Below are 13,746 nucleotides of genomic sequence, written 5' to 3' on the forward strand. Positions count from 1 at the left end.
GAAAAATAACGAACACACTTCCAGTCTCCATAGGCAGAGGCAGTGTTTCTTCATGCTAGAGAAGATGGATGTGTCAGCGTGCTTAGCCTGGATATCCCGGTTGACTATCACTGAAGTAGAAGTATCAAGGAAAATACACTGCGTGGGTTTCTGAACGGTTCTGAAAAACATCGACCCGCTCTAGTAAAGCATTCGGAAAGGTCTCAGCGCTCCACCTCACAGCAGCAGAGCAGCCACAACTCCAAACACCGCCAGCATCCGCGCAGCCCCACTGCGGAACACCGTTCCGGAAGCGGAAGCGGAAGCGGACTGACGTCCGCGGCGGAAGGGCGGTGCGTGCTCAGCCATAGACTTCCGGTAGCGCCGGCGGTTTGTGTTCTTCGCCCGCCGTGCCGCCGGGTGCGGGCGGCATGGCCGTGAGGCGGGCGCTGCTCGTGCTGCGGTCCCGCGGCGCCCTCCCGCCCGCTTCCGCCTCCCCCACGCGGCGCGGCCTCAGCGCCTGTCCGCGCGAGGGGGCCGCCGTCAGCGTTGGCTCGGTGTGGGCCCGGCGCGTGGGCCGGGCCCGGCGCTGCGGGGAGAGCGGTGAGAGCGGGCGGGCGTGGGGAGCGGGGAGCTCCTGTGTGGCTCGAGCAGTACGTCAGTGTTCTGCTTGTCTTTCTCAGGTGTCAGCGACTCTGCGTCTTCGTTTTTAGAGAGCAAGGGCAGTGTTTCCTTGCTGGGAAGTAGGAAGTTTTTTTTTGACACTCACGCTCTGGTGTGTCTCCTGGAAGAAAATGGTAATTTGCTACGTACGTTCCTTGGGGGGGTCGTGAGGGGTTTCTTAGCTTGCAGAGCTCGGTTAATTAATCCGCAGCAGTGTGCAACTGTTGGAATGCGGTTGAACGTGGGCTGCTGCAAAAAAAATGCAGCTCTTGGGGTGGAGTGTGTATGCTGTATAAAATATACCTTCTCTTACCCTAAAACGTAAGGGAAGAGATCATTTTGGGTTCATGATGAAGTACCTTTACTACCTCAGTAGCATGAGGAAGAAGGACCGCATGGCTGAATTGCATTGTGATAGCTCACCGCGCTGGAAAGGAGGGATCCCAATCACTGGCTCCTCCTGTATAGTTTCATCCTTCGTGTGTGCCAGCCTAACTCTCAGGGAACTTTACGTGTGTTGATAGTGATAGGACCTGGGGGAGTGGTTGAGAGGTTGTGGGTACCCCATCCATGAAGGCATTCAAGGCAAGGCTGGATGTGGCTCTGGGCAGCCTGGTCTGGTGGTTGGCAACCCTGTCGACGGCATGGCGGTTGAAACTAGATGATCCTTGAAGTTCTTTGCAACCCAGGCCATTCTGTAATTCAAACTACAGTTCTTTTTGATTGACATTATTCTGAGACATGAATGAGCTCATAGTGCAGCTGTGTGAGCACTGGGACACATACATAGCAGCAGGAGTAAGGGTACGCGCTTTTGGTGACGGCAAATGATTAAAGCAGCTCTGCTGTTGAAAGTTACTCACTCTCAGACCCCAGATTTGCTTTCTAACATTAACCTGCCACATGTTTGAAACTATGTTTTGTGCTAGTTCACCATGCACAGAGTTCAAAGTGTATTTTAAGATGGACTCAGAACTTGGCAGGCCTAAAATCAGAGCTCTTTGTTGGGAATTGCTGAGATTTGCATATTTTCCATGGTACCACTTAAGAGTATACTGAAAGTAGGTATCTGCTTTTGAATGCCAGGTTTCTTATAATTACACAAGAGATGGCATTCTGTAATACTTCCAACATTAATCTTGCTGATATTGTAATAGTGCTGTACTGCAGAAACAGCTATGTCACAGGTGTTATTTTGGAGTGGAGGAACTTGGTTGTATTGCCCGGTTGTGCTCTGCTAGTGCTAGATGGAGAGGAATGTACTTTATTACCTTTCATAACTGACTGCTTTTTTAAAAAACTTTGTAATGTATATTAGAAGTCGATAATCTTCATCAGCTGTCCAGCTGAATGTTGTTCTATTTTGTTTTACTTAGGATTCACTACTCAACAGTCGGAAGTGATTGTATCTGCATTAGTGAAAATCGTGAGCACCAACCTGGATACGATTTACAAGGACATGGTGACCAAAGTACAGCAGGTTAGCTCAAAGAGGGTGGAAGGGTTAAAGTCAGTTGAAATCCGGTATGTCTGCTAATGAAATGCACATTGCTGTATTATTTACTGGTAGACCGTGTTTAAAAACTTGAAAGTGAACAGCTATCCCTGAATATCCACCGGCTGTTGAGTTTTGTCTTGAATCTATCAAGCAGCTATCAAAGTGTTGTGATGGACCTTGACACTTAGGAACTACCATCTGGTACAATGTTCATGAGTTTTTTGTTTCTTTGTTTGTTTCTTTGTTTCCTCCTAGCTTTATTTTAACCTGAAAAGGCTTTTACTCCGTCATAGGAGATACTCTAAACATAGATTTAACTATTTACAGCTCCTACATTATTTTCTCTAGTTATACAGCAGCGAAGAAAAAGATTTCCTCCTGTAATTTACCATTCTGTTATGTGGCCTGTTTCTAAATATATCTTTCTGTCATAGTGACATTTATATTGTACTAGAATTGAGCTAAACTTCTTTGCAATGATTTTAGTGTGTGGTTAGTGTAGTTGTATGTACTGATAACGCTCAGGAAGAGTATGTTTTGGATGCTGATTTTGTAAGTTTTCTGTTTCCTTTGCTGCATGTTATTCATGGTATACTCTAAACCCATGCAGCATATATATATATAAACTGGTGAGAGGAACTGAAGAAAACTTGCTTGGAAATAGACTGGTAATTCTGAATATCTAGAGATCCATCTTGGCTACCAGAAAATTGCATTGACTTGAAGTGAATTTGTGGGGGGATTGGCTGTTTTATTTTTGGGAGGGAATCCTTAGACAAAGTGTACGCAGGTAGATCTGTGTAAGCATGTGGACGTGAAAGTGTTGAATATTGCTATGTTATGCTTTTAGGCACTTCAGCCTCCAGAAATAAAACCAAATTCAGCGTAAGACACATTTAGCTGTATCGTGGAACTTAAGCATCTTTTGAATGTGATTAGCAGTATCTAGTATGCTGGAATTCCCACACATAAGTGAGTCAAATAGGCAATGCTAGTGGGAAGAAGTAACTGAAGTTCTTAGCTCTGTGAGGCTGTCACTTTACAAACAAAGGATTTAACTAATTTTATGGTAACTGAGTTGCTATCTTCATGTGAGAAAACTGTTTGGTGAAGAGGAGAGAGAATGAAAGTAAGCTGGACACATCAGGGAATAAGAAAGGAGATATCCATGGCAGTAGTCTTCCTGCAGATCTTTTGTGATACGTCCAATACACTGACCCACTGCATTTTTTTAATTCTTTTTAAAGTGCTGTAGTCAGGTAGCCTTTTCTAAACAGTGCTGTAAATTAGACTGTCCTTACTTGTCAAAAACGAAGTTATAGTGTCAGATTTTTAATGGTATTAGTCCAGAATCAAAAGCAAGGACCTGCTTATTAGTGGTAAAGTTCAGCAATGAGAGGGGAATCCCTGTTCGCATGTGGATAGTGTAACATCTAGAGCAGAATCTACAGACCTTTCCATCCTCCAAAATGAAGAAGGATGCTTGTTTGCCATCTGTCAGCTCACTTCTGTCAGTGAGAAGAGTGTTTAAAAGTGTAAGTATAGTGCATGATTCTGCTCAGCTGAATAGGAAAGTGGAGTGAGCTCTCTTCCATGGGAAGGTGGAAAAGGAGGAAGTTACAAGAGTAGGGTGGCACTGGGGAGTCTTGGTGTGGAAGCTGGCTTTCCTCTTTTAGCACAGTGGCACCTTTTCTCCCTTCTCCCTAAAGCCTTTGCTAGGTTAAGAATTTGAAGACTTAGAAGAGAGTTTATCCTAGGCTATTAGTTGAACTGTTCTGATCTGTTAGAATTTCTGATTACAAATGATTTACCACAACTTGCTTGTTTCGTCACTTTCACTTGGTCTGTCTTGCTTTCTTTGAAACTGAAATAATCAGTCTCAAATTACCAGATTAAAAATTTCAGAGTACCTGAATAGCCTGTTGTATTTGTACGCGCAGATGAGAAAAACATTATGGCTACATGTCCTGAGGCTTGTCTTCTGTCTTTTAAAGGAGATTGCTCTTCAACAAGTTATGTCCCATATTGATGGAGTGAAAAAGGATATGATTATATTGGAAAGAAGTGAGCTTTCAGCTCTTCGTTCAGAAAATGAGGTAAAAATCAGTATCTTCGACTTGTACCACTTGTTTTTCATTAAGGATGTAAAAAAGTGGTTTGTACCCAGGGTACAAACTTGGGTGCTGATATGGTTTAACACCGAATTATTAATAACCTCGTGAAGGGGCAGGATGCACCCTCAGCAAGTTTGTGAGTGATCCAAAGTTGGGAGGAGTTGCTGACCAACAGACTATTGATGCCTCTCCATCCTGATGGAAGCTGGAAAAATGGGCTGTTGGGAGTCTCGTGGAGTTTGACAAAAGACTTAAATCTTCCTGGTTATGTGTGAAATAGAGAAGAAAGCAATGAGGGAGGAAGAAGCTACTGAGCTGTATATCCTAAATTGTTGATGCAGCTGTTGCTCTTTTTTGTTAGAATAATTTTCATACATTAATAGAAGATGCTACAACTATTCCTATTTCATATTTCTTCTGAAAGAAATAGTGATAGATTAAGTTACCTTAGAAGTGTAGAACTTACCTAGAGACCATTCAGGGAATTGCTGGCTGCATTTTGATGCTTAGCAATTTCTTTTTAAGGCTAAACAAACCTATTGCTTACTGTCTTGCTTACTCTTTTTGCTCTCCACTCCTATGCTACTTGCTGCAGTCTCCCATCATCTTGGTGGCTCTCTCCTGAGCTTGTTCCAGCATGTCAACATTTGTCTTATACCAGAGAGCCTAAAGCTGGACACAGCTTTTTTGGTGCAAGCTCACAAGTGCTAAACATGGGAGAATAATCACTTACCTTTGGCTGTGTTTACCCTTGCTAATGCCATCCTGTGCGTTTGGCCACCTGTAGTGCTGTGGGACAGTACTAGCTTCTGTCCTGATGCTTGGAAATGTGCACTACTGAGTGAGTACGTATGTGCATACACTTGGGTCTGTCTACACACATACTGAGGATATAGATGGATTTAAACCACATTCATTCTGCCTTCTGTTGTGGTTTAACCTGGCAAGTGGCTGAGCATCACACCATCATGTGCTCATTCCTCCCCCTTCCCAGTGGGATGTGGGAGATAATTAAAAACTAATAAAGTAAAACTCATAGGCTGAGATAAAACTATCTGCTAAAATAGGGGAAAGGAAAATAGTATGTCTGTATAATAGATATAACAAGTGATGCACAAGTAATTGCTCACCATACCAACTGCTGCCCAGCTAGCATCCTGAGCAGTGGGAGAGAGAGGGAGATGAACTCCAACTCCCTTCAAAACTCCTTCTGCTTGATATCATTTGGTATGGAATAGCCCTGTGGCCAGTTTAAGTAAACTGTCTTAATTCTGTTCCCTCCCAGCTCCTTGGGCCCTTCACTGCACGTAGTCTTGGCTCTGTATATGCTGCTGAGCAGGCAACTACAAATACCAGTGTGTTGTCAACATTATTTTTCTCCTAGAACCTGAACATAGCATCGAACCAGACACTGAAAAAAAAAACATCCATTCCAGCTGAAACTAAGACACCTTCCTTTCACAGTGTGGATTATAGTAATTGCTACTAATCATTGAAATTGCCTATATTTATAGACTGTCGGTTTCTGTGTACAATACTAAAATGTACATTTCTTTTCTGCTCTCCCAGAGAATAAAACTTGAACTCCAGCAGATAAAGAAGCAAGTCATGGTAAGATAAGTCGTGGTAGCTTAGTTTATGATAGTATAGCTTAGTTTATGATAGTATAGCTTAGGTTTATGATAGTATAGCTTAGGTTTATGATAGTATAGCTTAGGTTTATGATAGTATAGCTTAGGTTTATGATAGTATAGCTTAGGTTTATGATAGTATAGCTTAGGTTTATGATAGTATAGCTTAGGTTTATGATAGTATAGCTTAGGTTTATGATAGTATAGCTTAGGTTTATGATAGTATAGCTTAGGTTTATGATAGTATAGCTTAGGTTTATGATAGTATAGCTTAGGTTTATGATAGTATAGCTTAGGTTTATGATAGTATAGCTTAGGTTTATGATAGTATAGCTTAGGTTTATGATAGTATAGCTTAGGTTTATGATAGTATAGCTTAGGTTTATGATAGTATAGCTTAGGTTTATGATAGTATAGCTTAGGTTTATGATAGTATAGCTTAGGTTTATGATAGTATAGCTTAGGTTTATGATAGTATAGCTTAGGTTATCTTGAGTATCAGGATTCCTTCATGGAAGTCCAATTTCAAAGTGTACCTAGGCAAAGATTTCTAAAATTAGTGAGTTGTAGGTTTATGAAACGTGCCCAGAATTTGTAGAAAGTTGTGTTCTTTATCAACTCTTGTTTTCAGTGTTCTGGTATAAAAGTAGTCAGTTTTTTATTTGTTCCAATGAGAATGAATTCATCCTACAGACCACAAGTGGAAGGGCAAGAACACTTGTACTTAGGAAATCTAAGCACATTGGGTGTCTCGAGAATCCAGTTCCTCTCTAATTAGAAAGAGGCACAATATTTTTGTCTAACTTGTTTTTGCTTACAATTAAATAGAAATTCTTGTTCACTGCTTTATCCTTTGTATTCCCATAAGGATGAAATTACCAGAGTTCATGCTGACAACAAACTAAATCTAAACCTAGAGAAGAGCAGAGTAAAAGAATTGGTAAGTTCTGTTCACTTTCTTCTTAGAAACATCTAAAAATTGAATAATCTCTGAATTTGGATAAGAACGTCTGTTCAATATTAATCTGTAGTATTATTCCTTTTTAAGATGCTATTAATCCAAATTAGTCATCCTTAAATGCTGTAATATGGGGTACAGTGGTGGGGAGTTTCTTTGTATGTCTGTCTCTTTTGATATTGTTTCAGTATTGACATTAATGTACTACGGTTAAATATTTCAGTTTTTTGCATTTAAACATTCCAACTAGCTGCCTGGAGATTTTCTAGAGCTGTGCTAGTAATATATCGTCACACTGAGTTAAGTATAAGCATTTCATTATCTTGCCATTACTGAAGATATTTCCTTTCCCTGTAACGGGAGAATTCAGTGTGGCTAGTCTGTCAGGCAGTATGTGTTGTGAAAGTAGTTGTGACTAATTTTCATTGTAACTGATACTGATTCTGATTGTTTTTGACTTTGAAATATGTGTAGAATTTAATTGACAAGCGTTTTAATTAGATTAACAGAAATGAAAAATTAGAAGATACATAATTTTGCATTAGATGGAGCACTCTGAGTAGAAATTTGGTTTTAGATCTTTTTTGAATAGCTTTTATGAACCTGAATTTCATCATTGAAATGGACACATCTTTTAGTGACATTTTTCTGCAAATTTTAATTCAGTCCTTTTATCACCGGTGGGTAATGAAGAAGTAATATTTACTTGCAATCTCAACAGTAAGAAATGTTGGGGTGTAAGTCACTTTCTGTGTATGCCCCCTTGAAGTTGTCGCCTGCTTGAGATTAATGCTGAAAGAGATTATCTTAATTTGCCAGCACTCATGTCAGCCATTTCTTATGTTTCAAACTCTAAATGCTTTATCTTTTAATAAGTTCACTCTCCAGCAAATGTGAAGTGGAAGTCTTCATTACCTAATGCACATCTGCTTATGCCCTGATTTATATCTGCAACGATACAGATTGAATTGAAAATCCTGAAGTATGGAACAAACTTTCACTTACATTCGTGTGCTCTTGCATCACTGTGTCGCTCAAGTTTGCTGTTTAGAAATATCAAGATGCATCTGACAGAACTGCATTTTCTCTGAACTGCAAAAAAAAAAAAAAAGGACTTAAGGGGAGATCTCCCTGTTTAACTTCAGAGTGGGGTTAACCTTGCCTTTCTTCTTATGTACTTGTATTATTACAGACATGTTTTGGTGTTTTATAACAAAAGGATGCATTTTGGTTTCTTGAAGCTCAGTTTAAAAACCTTGGGGCTGACCTAGCTTCTAGCCACAAGGCAAACTTGAACAAATGCGGACATCAACAGAGTGGCTTGCAGAATATAAATTATTCAGAAAACATCTATTTTGATAACAGCACCTATACATAGTTAAGCAGAAACTATTTCAATCTATGTGTTACACTGTTTATTTTAAATGTAAATCTACCTTTGGTGGTGATAACCAGATTGTTAATATGTGGTTCTGTCCATGCAGAATCATAGAATGACTTGCATTGGAAGGGACTTTAAAGACCATCGTGCTGTGGGCAGAGTTGCCACCTACCAGATCAGGCTGCCCAGGACCCCAGTCAACCTGGCCTCAAGCACCTCCAGGGATGGGGCACTGTTATGTTAAACTTCATACATGACTTTTAAAAATTGCATTGTTTTATAAATGTTTTGCCATGTTAACAGGTTGAGGAATTTCACTTTGAGACAATATATGCTACTGATTTCTTTTTTTTGTCCTTGTCATCAATTTGCAGAATTTAGTAACATATGTTTTATTAATTATAGACACATTATTATTTGTCTCTTTTTTCTATGTTTGTAGCCTTATGCTATTTCTTAATTGGATCTTTAGATCTGTTAGAAGTTCAAATAGTGTTCTGGATCTTTAAAGAGAGTTTTTCAGCGCTGAGGCGTTTATGTAGGTTAGTCTGAGTTTGATGACAAAGTGAGATATACCTCTAGACTGGAAGGAAAAAGAAGTCACTTTTCACATGGGAACATCAGGAGATGAAGTTATTGCTGTGTAACTGAGGATTCTGAGATGGGAGCCTGATGACTTAATACTCTGCACTGATGGCTTAGCAGCTGTCCTAGGAGTAACTGAATTGCTTTAGTAGCAGGTAGGAACCATTACAGATGTCAAATAATGCCTGTTCATGTATCAGAAACCTGCCTTAAAGGTATGCTTCTTGAATGTGTTTACCTTTCCTTCAATCCAGATAACCAGAGTTTCTAAGTAAACCAGGACTTCTGATTTATAGTACCTATCTTTCAAGTGTTTCTGAACCAGTGACTTGACATGAGATGCAAATGTTTTATGTTTACCAAATATAGCATTTTCAGTGGTGTTCCCCAGGTGTTGTTCGGACCATTTCAAAATTTTGAATAGAGAATTGCCGTAATGCTGGTGAAACATCTTTGGTAGCTGAGTTTGCTATGACAGTTTAAAAACCACTCCCCTTACTGAAGAAGGCAGATGGTTCAGTCTTCTTGGCATTCGTATGCTCTGTGAGTTAGTTAACTGCCCTATTTCCTCTTCAGAATCACAGGTCAAAATGCAGGTCTGCCAACTTTTCTGCCAGCTGCTTTTTAATGTATTTCGTTGTTCCAGCTTGTGTTGAACACCTGTCGAAATTCAGCTTTCCAAGTGACAGCAGTCACCTTGCAATACTCTCTTTCAAGTGTTGTCGGACAACATGGTCGTTCAGATTCAGTTTTGTAGAAAACTGGAAAGCAAAGAACAGAAAAGGAAGCATGCTTTTAAGCATTTGGGAAAAGGCTTAAGGATGATATCATATTTATCTGTCTTTTTTTTTTGTTTTTCCCTTCCAGCATTCACTTAATGAAAGAAAACTACTCGAAATGAGGACAGAAATAGTGGAATTGGTAAGAACTTGGTAGCTTGTTATTATATAACAAAGCTTTTTTTACTTGTCTTAGAGAGCTGGTACTATTTTTGAAGCTGCTCATGCACTTAGACACACTTCAATGTACAAAACGTCATTGAGATTTGTTATTTTTCTATGTATTTCCATAGTGGTACAGATAACTCTAGCATCTACAGAATAGGAAGGCTTATATATGTTAGTACATCATAACCTGTTCAGTGGGCTTTTGTTTGTTGGTTTGTTTTGAAATTTCAAGTATGTAGCATTTTCTGTAGGCAGAACACTTAAGGTTGCTTTTCGTTTCTTTAAATCAGTGACGTTTTCCGTGTTCAGTGGAACTGAAACACTTATCTTGATTGATTTGGCTTCATTTTAGCAGAAACCTTTACTAAAGTATTCCTCTTCGTTTTGTTTCATTACTGTAGAGAATTATTCACAGGAAGACCTCTAGTCATAAATCATTAACTGATGACAACGTTTCAGTAGTGATGATTTGAAAATACCAGCACCAGAGCAGCAGCTGTTCTGACTTTACAAGCTTGATCTTTCAGTCCTTTCTGAGTAATAATTCCATCTCATTTTTTTCTATGAAGTCCTGTCTTCTGTCATAATCAGATTCTGACTTCGTCATTCTGTAGACGTTTCTGCAGTAGAATTCACTGCAAGAAGGAGACATGGTTTTTACATCAAAAGACCTATTCTGATATTTCTAAGGATCCATACGTTTTCATGCTTCTCCAGTATGTTTCTATCACAAGAGTCTCTTAGACTTCTCAATAGCTATTATAATTGAGATGTGACTTGAATGTCTGTGGGCCAGGTGACAGATTAAAGTGAGTGATTATGCTGCTAGATTGAGATAAGAAGGCACCCAGTTCTGCCATGTTCTAGATTACATGTTACTGAACGTGCGATGAAAGTGTACTGAGTTCAATTCCTTAGATATGGCAAGCTAGGAAAAAACTCATTTGCTTTGAATGCAAATTACTTCATTAACGTACATTTAAGGAGGAGTTGGAAGTACAGTTGAGAGGAATGGGTTACATTTCTAAATAAACATGGAACTGTTCAAATTATGTTTGTTTTATTTTCTAGCATGCACAACAAGATCGAGCTCTGACGCAAATAGACAGAAGAATAGACAGAGAAGTTGCTGATCTGAAGACAATGCTGGAATCGCACAAACTTTATAATATTAAGTATTTAGCAGGTAAGATATCTTGTGGTGAACCTGTTAAATTGGACACTGTTTTTGCAAGCTGTCCATTGACTGTATTCATAAAGGCCTGGTTCAAAGAAAATATGAATACTTTTAAGTAGTCTTGGTCAAAATCAGCAGCATTATTACCAGAGAAAGTGTTCTGTAATTCACAGCTGTATTTTGCATGGACTACGCCTGTATGTTCTTTCATTCTTTGTACTGCAGTAGCGTGTGTGAGAAATCTAAAAGATAGAAAATGCTTCATCTGTGCTCAACTAAAATTATAAAAGCAGCCTGCACTTATCTGTCTGATGGAGCTCTACCTACAAAATGGAATGCTTCTGTCTTTCAGAGCATTCATTATCAAATTCTTCAATTACTTAGTTTTCAGGCACATGCGTTAGGAAAAAAAATAGCTTATTGCTCTTGTAGAAAAATGACAAAATATTAATCTTTCCTAAGTATGCAGCGTTGTTAAATGAACAGGATTACAGAAGTTATTCTTCTTATTTAAACTTCTTTATTATTCTTTCACAGTAGGTTTTGTCACTGTTACAATCATGTCTATAATACTGCACTATAGGGATAAGCTTTACAGAGAACCATTACTGAAAAATAAAAGGCAACTTATTTAAACGAGAGGAAGTGCTTTTCCCCACCATCCATACTCATAAACTACTCATGGAAGTAAAAAAATATAAGCAGAATATGTTTACTTAAATGGCTTCCATTGTAAATGGTGGCAAAAATTCTTCTGTGTTTAAATCTAGAAACTAAAAGTTGATGACTAGAAATAATAAAAAAAAATACAATACAAAACAAATTCATAAGCTTTCATGAAGTAGTTTGCATTTATTTGCTTGAATACTTGACTGTGTTTTAGTAATCCTATTAATCCTCATTTCACAACTGTAACTTTTTGATCTTTTTTCGAATGGTAAGCAGCTAAGTTTTTTTTTTCCAACCTTTTGGTAGTTTTCCAGTCTAATTCCCACATTCATTTTCCTTCCTCCTCCTTTGTCATTTTTGTGTCCCTCTGCCTTGAAATTGTGTTTTGTAAATTAAAAAGCTTACTTTCTTATAGGAGAAAGGAGTGGTGATTTTATCTTTAGCATTGTAGCTAGGTTTGTGCTTAGGTTTGTGAAGATACGTTCCAAGAGCTAATGATTCAATATCTCTCTTCTCCACTTCTCTTTTCTTTCAGGTTCAGTATTTACATGCCTTACAGTAGCACTGGGATTTTATCGTTTATGGATTTAATAAAGCATCACTTTTAAGGGACTTCTACTGTCTTGTTTTCTGAAAAACAGAAAAAACTGTCTTTGCTTGAACTTCAACCAAGTCTTGAATGTTTTATTTATTTTTTTGTGAAGAAGACTGTTTTGAGAATGTAACAAAAGATGTGCCTAGAAACAAACTGTACATATGTCATGCCTATTTGGAATTCACTTAGCTCTGAATAAAGCATTTGTGCTATTTTCCTCATTCTGAACTACAGTTTGCCTTGCTTTGCAGAGTGCCACATAAGAGCAAAGACTGACATTCATTCCGATTGCGTGGGGCTGCATGCACTAGGAATTGCATTCTGTTGTCTGTTCAGACATGCTTACCAGAGTCGGTTGCATCTATTGGACTGGAATTGTGATTGTTAGTATAAAACTGAAACTAAATGTTTTGTGGCTTGGAGGCGCTCTTGTTTAAGTAGGATTAGGGTTAACTGAATCGTGCTTACTTCTTGTCACGGTGTTGTCCGTGACAGTGACCCAAGGGAAAACCGAGAGGGGAGAGAAAAAGAAACTGCGTCAGTGGCCGCGCTGCGCGGCCGCCCGAGCAGAGCCGCGCTCCGGGAGGGGGAGGGGGAAACAGCGGGAAGGGATGGGTCGACAAGAAAACAACGGCACGATTTGAGCAGGAACGGTAACTTTACTAAATCTAATAAAATTGAACAATTGAAAGAGAGAGGAAAAATTTTCAAACCAGAAGCTATGAGCTTACGCTAAGGAGGACCTGCAGGGGAAGCACACGTGCTGAACCTCCACGGCAGCCCAGAGCAACGCGCCCAGACCGAGCGCCGCCTCCATCCGGTGCGGAGCTCCGCCCCTCCCCTCTGCTGCTCCCCCAGCATTAACTCCTTCACTGCTGCGTGATGCTCTGATGTGGAATACCGGCATCAAAACCACAACATTCCACCCCTTATTCCACATCATCACATCATGCTTAACACACATCTATACATAACCAAACAGTAATAACATGAGTTACATAGAAACATATATATATATATATATACATACATACACACGTAATTACAGACTGCATTCCCCCAGCATCAAATTCCCTTGTGGGACACACTGGACATCCCCATTTTTATCCATTACCCACCAGGTGCACCCAGGTCCCTGCGCAAAAACGGTTCCACGGAGGGGTTTGCCCTTTCCAGAGGCTGGAAGGACCCACACCGCTTTTCCCAACATGCTCCTCACATGTACCACAGGGACCTTATCTCCCTCTATGGTCTGTAGGGAGCCGGACTGTGTAGGACCCTCTCGGTTGACTGATCCCCTAGTGTTGACCAGCCAGGTGGCTTCTGCCAGATGCTTCTCCCAGTGCTTGAATGTCCCACCACCCATTGCTCTCAACGTGGTTTTTAACAACCCGTTGTAGCGCTCGATCTTACCAGCAGCTGGTGCATGGTAGGGGATATGGTAGATCCATTCAATGCCGTGTTCTTTGGCTCAGATATCCACAAGAGAATTTTTGAAATGAGTCCCATTATCGGACTCAATTCTCTCTGGAGTGCCATGTCTCCATAG

The 13,746-nt window shown here is 39.8% G+C and overlaps 1 protein-coding gene across 1 annotated transcript; it reads left to right on the plus strand.

Annotated features, from left to right (window-relative positions):
- Nucleotides 1–410: 410 nt before the first annotated feature.
- On the plus strand, nucleotides 411–12,267 carry LOC136058981 (mitochondrial calcium uniporter regulator 1-like). Its single transcript, XM_065752824.1, has 9 exons — nucleotides 411–582; nucleotides 663–776; nucleotides 2,019–2,122; nucleotides 4,135–4,236; nucleotides 5,824–5,865; nucleotides 6,754–6,825; nucleotides 9,677–9,730; nucleotides 10,828–10,942; nucleotides 12,138–12,267. Exons 1-9 carry the CDS (start codon nucleotides 411–413, stop codon nucleotides 12,191–12,193), a joined length of 831 nt encoding a protein of 276 aa, XP_065608896.1. The 3' UTR covers nucleotides 12,194–12,267.
- Nucleotides 12,268–13,746: the final 1,479 nt, after the last annotated feature.

This window comes from Cyrtonyx montezumae, unplaced genomic scaffold (genome assembly GCF_038088225.1).
Source record: "Cyrtonyx montezumae isolate F1298 unplaced genomic scaffold, pur_monq_1.0 scaffold_8, whole genome shotgun sequence".
NCBI lineage: Eukaryota > Metazoa > Chordata > Aves > Galliformes > Odontophoridae > Cyrtonyx > Cyrtonyx montezumae.